Source organism: Onychomys torridus, chromosome 11 (genome assembly GCF_903995425.1).
Source record: "Onychomys torridus chromosome 11, mOncTor1.1, whole genome shotgun sequence".
Classification (NCBI taxonomy): Eukaryota; Metazoa; Chordata; class Mammalia; order Rodentia; family Cricetidae; genus Onychomys; species Onychomys torridus.
This window is the reverse complement of record NC_050453.1, coordinates 19,471,905-19,480,233: the sequence shown is the minus strand read 5'-3', so window position 1 is coordinate 19,480,233 and position 8,329 is coordinate 19,471,905. Positions and strand designations below refer to the sequence as shown.

Here is an 8,329-nt window from a genome sequence, read left to right as displayed (position 1 = left end):
ACCTTTAATCCCATTGTCTGGAGGCAGAGGTAAGTGAAGGTCAGCATGGTCTAAAAAGTTCTAGGCTACCTGTAACAGTAAAACCCTGCCTCAAAAACAAACAAAGTCAAGATCCTCCTACCTCCACCTCTTGAATGCTAGAATCAGAGGCATGTACCACCCAATGGAGCTTAGACCTTTTCTAAAGATGAGATAAAGACATTAAGCATTTTAAGGTGGGATAAATCATGGCCAGATTTTAAGGTTAGAAATTAGTGTGAAGGTAAGTCTTGATAACTCTCAAGGAGAACATCAAGATAACCAGCATTTCCTTTTCCAGAGAATCACTGGCTTGTGGGGTCTGTAAGAGGTCTACTGGTAGCCCAGTGGCTAATTGTGATAAGATATAGAGGAAAATAGGAGAGAGGCCTCTCCAAAGGCTTACTCGGCTGGAAAGAAACCTAGATGCTGATAGAGTGCAGACCTCCAGGATGTCTTCTGTCTTCTTCCTGTGCCAGCGCTGCAACCAGCCCCTGAAATTCTCACAGACGCTCTGTGCGATGCAGAAAGAGCCCTTGAAAGCCCAGCCTTGTGTCAGCACCCCCACAAAGACACCCGTCTCTGGGGAGCTACAGGCCAGGACCTCCGGCAGACCCTTTCCTGACTATGGCAGGACATCCCAGGAAAGTGCCTGCTGCACCTTCACTCTGCTGGGTGAGTTTACCACCCTGAGAACTTTGAACAGTATCCAGAACACTACCCTAGAGACCTCTGAAATCCTCTCTGGCCAAAAGGATGTGGACCACCCGCTGTGTGACGAATGTATGGACAATCTTCTGAGGCAACTAGATGCCCAACTCACTCTCGTTGAATCTGACAACCAGAAGTACAGAAGTTTCCTGGAGAGAGAGTCGCTGGTGAGCGAGGAGGAGAAGGAGGCCATGCACACAGAGCTTTGGGCTGAGCTGCGGGGTCTAGAGCAGGAGGAAGCAAGGCTGGCTCAGGAGCTGAAGGACATAGACCACCGTCATGCCAGAATTGCCGCCGAGCTCAGAGCAGCCCAGGCGGAGAGCGAGGCGCTGCATCAACAGAAGGAGCAGGACAGGATGGACTACTCTGCCTTGAAAATGGACCAGCTGGAGCTGATGGACCAGCTGAGCAGTGTGGAGAACCAGTTGGCCTATGCCCAGAGGCAGCTGCGGCGCCTGAGAAAGACCAATATCTTCACCATCACGTTTACCATCTCGGATGAGGGTCCCTTGGGCATTATCAACAACTTCAGGTTGGGCTGCCTCCCTGGCATCCAGGTGGGATGGGATGAGATCAACGCCGCCTGGGGACAGACAGCCTTACTGCTCTTCAGCTTGGCCAAGATAGCTGGACTGCAATTCCAGAGGTACCAACTTGTTCCCCGCGGGGACCATTCCTACCTCAAGTCCTTGACTGGCGATGGGGTGCTGGTTTTGTTCTCGGATGGGAGTCACAGCGTCTTCTTGAATAACAAGTTTGACCGTGGGATGCAGGCCTTTCTGGATTGCCTGCAGCAGTTTGTGGAGGAAGTTGAGAAGGAGGAAGGGTGCTTCTTCCTGCCCTACAGGATCCATGTGAAGGAAGGTATGATGGAGGACTCCTGGGGCAGTCGGGAGTGCTACTCCATCAGAACCCACCTGAACACAGAGGACGAGTGGGTAAAGGCTCTTAAATGCATGCTTACCAACTTGAAGTTGCTTCTTGCTTGGGCTTCCCTAAGGTACTGTGTCGAGAAGAGACCAAACTGAAGCCGTTTTGAATAGAACTCCCATTTTGAATGGAGGTCAAATGAAGTTCCAGTTCCCAAGACCTCACTGGGCAGATGACATCCTGCTTGGCAGAGGGAGACATGTACATGGGTAACTGATATCCTGGTTTCAAGTTGAGACATGAGTTGGGGGCGAGCTGCCTTGCCGTACTTGAGTAAACCAACCAATGGGAACAAGATAAGTGTTCTACATAGATTAATGTTCCTAGGAAAGTCTCCTATCCCTGCCTACTACTGATTGGTGGAAAAATGTAACTTTTAACTTGGCACAGATGTTGTGGTTTTCAGGCTTAAAAGCTTTGTAACATTCTGGCTTGGGGTCGCAGTTCAACTCCTGGGTCTGTTCTGTGACTCTGATCAGTAGCAGCTTGATTACAATATTTTTTTTTGTTTTTGTTTTCTGTATTAAATTGACTTGGTGTGTAAGTTATGTTGGCTGCAAGTGGACCGTATAACACTGTCAAAATTAACTTATTTTCTAAAAGACTAGGAAAACAAGATGGTACAACTCAATAGTACGACATATTCAAAGATATCATTTTGTCATTTTTGAGACAGGCTCTCCATAGCTCAGGTTGACTTTAAACCCTTGACACTCCTGTTTAGGCCCCTGAGTGCTTAGATTACATGAACCAACCAGGAACGAGTTTTAATTACATCATAGGCCCTTGGTTGATCCCTAGCACCACTTAAGTGCATTTGCTCAGAGTGGCCCAGGGATCATTCTGCGACCCTGTGTCTCTTTTCCTTGTTTCTTTTTCTCTGGTCCACCTCCACCCAGGCATTCAAAAGGATAGGGGGAAAAAAGAAAGACATCAGATCACTCTTGCATTAGGAAACGATAAAGAGATGAGGAGGGGAATTGGCTGGAGATGAGCAGAGTCGGGGTGGTGGGGAGCAAAGCTGAGGTTTGAACTTTTTGAGAAAAACTATGTGGCCCTACTGTATGGAGTGGAGCTTTGGAGGGTGGTAGTCATGGGAACCAGACATCAGGGATTATGAGGTGGTTTTTTTTTTTATTGTTTTATGAGTTTTTTATTGTTTTAATGCATGAGCCTTTCCTTTTTATCTCTAAGACAATTTCAATAAATGTTTACATGTTCTTAAATGATTCAAAGTGTGTCCTCTTTGAGACTGGATTGCCTAAAGCTCAAGCTGGCCTGTCATTCCATATCACCATGCCTCAGCCTCTACTATGCTAGAATTTATGTGCTGCTTCAACTGAGAGGTGTCTCTTAATAAGGGGTGTCATGTTGACATTACTTTCTGTTTTCAGAGCCATGGTCTATATAGCTCAGGCTAGCATGGAACTCTGTAGATCAGGCTGTCCCCTAGTTTACAGAGATCTGCCCGCCTGCCTCTGCCTCCTGAGTGCTGGGATTAAGAGTGTGTGCCGCCACTGCCAGGATTTTTGTTTGTTTGAATTAGCTTTGAAGCCTGGGTTTTTGCCAGCACACATGAGGGCCTGAGTTTGGTCCAACTCATTTTAAAGCAAATACCTTGCCTGGTACTGATGGCAGTATTAAGTCCAACGACTGGAATGTCTGGGAAGGAGCTGGAACTTTGTAATCAGTTACATAGTGTCCAATGATCAGTTCCTTGTGCCATTAGTTACAACAAAGCATCTTCCCAGTCGGCATGTAGAAGTGAGAGGGTTCAGAGACCCTTAATGTAATAATGCGGCAGGGCAGTGGTGGTGCACACCTTTAAGGTGCTCCAACTGGCCTAGAACTCACTACGTAGCCCAGGTCTGGAGTTCCTGATCCTCCTGCCTCTGCATCTCCTGAAAGATTACAGGCAAGGGCCTGCTCCGGACGTTCAAGCGGTTCCCCCGCTTCATCAGCTGCTGGAGGCTGTACAGTCCCTCCTGGGTGCTCCTGGATGAATTCATATTCATAACTGCTTATCTTTAGGCAAAGGTATGCTATAAAGATAAAAAAAATCATATCTATATTTGAGAAAGGACTTATTTCAGAGGCCAGAGATTCTCTGCTTTTATCTCTGTTTTTACTTCCCTTATTGTAGTCTTAGACCCTTGCTCCCCAACCTGTGCTCTTCAGTTCTGCAGCAAGCACCCCTCTGGGTGACGTCATGTTGAGTGCCAGTTACAGTTACAGTTCTTTGTCCGAAGAACCTCTGGAGTTCCTAAGGAGATGTGTTTACTTTTCTGTTTAGTACCTTTAAAAAAAAAAAAGATTTATTTATTTATTATATATACAGTGTTCTGCAGAACAGAGGAGGGCACCAGATCTCATTACGGATGGTTGTGAGCCACCATGTGGTTGCTGGGAATTGAACTCAGGACCTCCAGAAGAGCAGCCAGTGCTCTTAACTGCTGAGCCATCTCTCCAGCTCCTTAGTCCCTGTCTTAAGGTTACTATTGTGGTGAAACAACACATGGTGACCGAAAAGGTAGGCTGAGGAGGAAAGGGTTTATTTGGCTTACATTTCCACATCACTCATCACTCTTCACTGGAGGCTCCTGCCTCCAGGTCCCAGGACTAATTGAATTCCTGTTCTGACTTCCTCCAGTGAAGAGTGATGAGTGATGTGGAAATGTAAGCCAAATAAACCCTTTCCTCCTCAGCCTACCTTTTCGGTCACCATGTGTTGTTTCACCACAATAGTAACCTTAAGACAGGGACTAAGGAGCTGGAGAGATGGCTCAGCAGTTAAGAGCACTGGCTGCTCTTCTGGAGGTCCTGAGTTCAATTCCCAGCAACCACATGGTGGCTCAAAACCATCCATACTGCTTACCAGCTTGCTTCTCATGGCCTGCTCAGCCTGCTTTTTGTTATAGAACCCAGGACTGCCAGCCCAGGGGTAGAATCACCCGCAATGGCTGCCCCCTCCATCAATTACTAAAGAAGAAAACTGCTTTACAGATTCACCCACAGCCTAATCTTTTGGAAGCCTTTTCCCAGTTAAGGATCCTTTTTTCTCTGATGATTCTAGCTTGTGTCAAGTTGGACTAGCCAGAACTCCCCAACATTCATATGCAATACTCCACTTGGATAGAGATGATGATCTTAATGAGGTTTATATAAACCCACCAAACGTTTTAAAAATTGAGGGTTTAGTGGTCACCAATCAGGCTCTCCTAAACCTAAAAAAAGATTGCTTCCACCCCCTAGTAGTATTTGTCAGTTCTGACAGCCACCAGTGGAGGCCTGTTGGGTTCTGAAGGGAGCTACATCTGATGCTGTTGTCACTTGAGAAAAAAAGACAAGGGACTGGATAACTCTGGATTGAAGGGTGCAAACCTCACTTAACCTGCTCAGGCTTTCCTGCTTTGAAGTGTCGGTAGGTGTTTTTTTGTTTGTTTGTTTGTTTGTTTTGTTTTAGGTATGAAGAAAATGACACAGACTAAATAATCTGTTCGATTTGCAGCACAGACCCTTCCTTTGGACCCAGGACCAATACCCCTGCTCTCCCCAGGACAGCATGCTGAAGACATGTGCTCCACATGTTGACATGAACTCGGGGATCAATAGCGACAAAGCATCCTGGTAGTTCTTTCTCAAAAGATGCCAGGCTGGGCGGCGGTGGCACACACCTTTAATCCCAGCACTTCGGAGGCGGAGGCAGAGGCAGGCAGATCTCTGTGAGTTCAAGGCCAACCTGGTCTACAGAGCAAGATCCAGGACAGGCTCCCAAACTACAAGAGAAACCCTGTCTTGGAAAAAAAAAATGGGTGGGGGGGGGGGTGGAGAGATGGCTCAGTGGTTAAGAGCACTGGTTGTTCTTCCAGAGGTCCTGAGTTCAATTCCCAGCAACCACACGGTAGCTCACAACCATCTGTAATGAGATCTGGCGCCCTCTTCTGGCATGTAGGCATATATGCAGACAGAACACTGTATACATAATAAATCTTAAAAAAATAATAATAATAAAGGCCATACAAACCATCTGAGAATCTTGAGACACTGGGGATTTGGGGAGCAGTCCTAAGAAGGAAACTGAGGTATTCTACATCCTGTCAAGATCTGAGGTAATGCTGATGTTGCTGGCCAAACTTGTGAGTCTTGGGTGGACTCTGGACCAGCTTCTTAGCAGTTACTCAGTTTCTGATTCTTTACTGAGAGCACACTTGACGATGTTGGTATCACTATAGGGGTACAGCATGTATGCCCTTCATTAAGTACAGTCCATGAATGTTATAAAACATTTCACCACTAAGAATTATTTGCCCAGAGCCAGGCAGTGGTGGTGCACGCCTTTAATTCCAGCACTTGGGAGGTGAGGCAGGAGGATGTCTGTGAGTCTGAGGCCAGCTTGATCTACAAAGTGAGTTCCAGGACAGCCAGGACTGTTACCCAGAGAAACTCTGTCTCAAAAAAAAAAAAAAAAAGAATTACTTGCCCAAATGTCTGGTACATAAAAACATGGAATCTCTGCCCTAGAAGGGGTGTCAGAAGACTCAGATCTGACTTCTGTGAGCCCAGCTCTTACCTGAAAGCAGTTTTGGATACAGGGGCTGCTGGTTTCTTCTATCAGTGAAAGAAAACAGTACACTTAGTAATAGTCCATACATATTTTAGGAGTAAAGAAAGCTGAAGAGGCTTGGAGGACATTTCATGACAGCTGGATTGATCACAACTACAAACGCTTTTAGACCCATGAGGAGTTTTTTCATGTACATCTCTGTTCAGCTCCAGGAACAGCCTTGAGGAACAAAATCAGTAAGATCAGAGGACTTGGCAAAGCTCTTGTCTCCCAAGAGTGGCTTTTTGTTCTGGGGTTTAGGGAAATGAAACCTAGTATCCTATACATGCCAGGTGAGCACTCTACCACTGAGCTCCCAGAACACCCTTCCCTAGGGATGTCTGGATGCTAGAATTCTCATGGTAAATGTAGAGAAATTTATCAACCAATGTTTTCCTTAAAGGGTCAGATAGGGTTTTAGGTCATGAAAGTTGTCCAGTCTTTGCTGAAGTTACTTAATCAACGCTGCCATCATCACACAAAAGCACTCAAGAGACAGAAATCAGGAAGCATGAGGACAATCCAAGCACATCTTATTTATAAACAGGCCCAGATCAAGTAACCTACTACCTATGTGGTACTCAACCTTCTTGGGTGCCATGGTAAACTCCATAAAATAGTTCTGCCCCATGATCATAAAGGGTTTGCTTGTGTGGTGCAGACATAGATGCACAGTTGCAGTAAATTCAAATATCCATGGAGTGGTCGGTCAGTAAGTGCACACTGACAATTGCTTGTGCATTTGGAAAAATATCAGGACCTGAGAACCCTCTTCTGTTACCCAAATATATGTGGTTGCTCAAAAACTTCATGTGTAAACATACTGTGGGAATACAGAATGGGTAGCCATCATTTTATAACACCTGAGCTGGGAGAGAGGACTTAGAAACACGAACCTCAGAAACCACAAAAGAGGAGGTCATATGATAAGAACCTAGGTGAGAAAATTGCCTTTATGGTCAGAGGGAATCATGGAATTAGCTTTAAAACACGCGGCTTACAATGAGGAAATTACTCAGTTAAAAAAAAACTTAACAGAAAATCACAAACAACCTAAAATCAAAGAGATACAATCCATAGTGTACAAATTGCCAATTAGTTCCAGTTACGTGAATGGGTGCCAAGAAAAGAAAGGCTATATCCAGACTAACAGTTGTCTGAATCTGTCTCCTGTGGAAGGTTCAGCTCCTGCCTTGGCCTCTGGGATCACATGCTCTCCAGCTGCTGATTGAAGGATGCTTCGATGTGGAATTCAGCCACTGTGCTATGAGAGGTCCCTTGGAGTCGGTCCAGCGCTCAGTCCTGCTGTGCCCAGGTTTGAGTCTGAAATGCCTCCAGATGGTTCCTTCTGTCAGTCCTTTGAGTCAGTCCCAAGTTTTTGTGTCTTCGTGGCTGAGTCCCCAGACACACATGATCAGACACAGCTGTCTCTGTGCATATTCTGTAGCCCCCTCATCCACAGGGGCTGATGTAGCACGAATCTTAAAAAGTCTTATTAGTAAAAACACGGAAGCCTGATATTTGGGTGAACACTGAAAGATAAGAGAAACAGAACCGGCCACAGCTACCTCGCCTCACCAATTCCTCAGCTGATCCTGTTTTCTCAAACTGGAAGCCTCTGTGTCCTCATCCAAATGGATCTCAGCTAAACTGCTGCTTAAAAGCCTGAAAGCTTAACCAGCTCTAGTCCCTGGTTCTCACGCCTTACATACCTTTCTGCTTCCTGTCATCACTTCCTGGGATTAAAGGTGTGTGCCACCACGCCTGGCTGTTTCCAGTTTGGCTTTGAACTCACAGAGATCTGGAGGGAATCTCTGCTTCCAGAATGCTAGGATTAAAGGTGTATGTGCCACCATTTTCTGGCCTCTATGTCTATCTAGCAGTTGTTCTGTTCTCTGGCTCCAGATAAGTTTATTAAAGTGCACAATATATTGGGGAACACAATACCACCACAGGCTGAGCTGTTTGCAACTTTTGCTTTACACGTTGAGGTTCGCTTAGTGATAAACAATGCCCACCCCAACAGAGGGTCTCAAACCATCCTTAACATCTCTTACATCAGCCAAG

General features: G+C 45.9%; 1 protein-coding gene across 1 annotated transcript; it reads left to right on the top strand.

Moving 5' to 3' along the window:
* The first annotated feature begins 470 nt into the window (after positions 1-470).
* On the top strand, positions 471-1,757 carry Becn2 (beclin 2). The gene has a single exon (XM_036202648.1). It carries the CDS (start codon positions 471-473, stop codon positions 1,755-1,757), a length of 1,287 nt encoding a protein of 428 aa, XP_036058541.1.
* Positions 1,758-8,329: the final 6,572 nt, after the last annotated feature.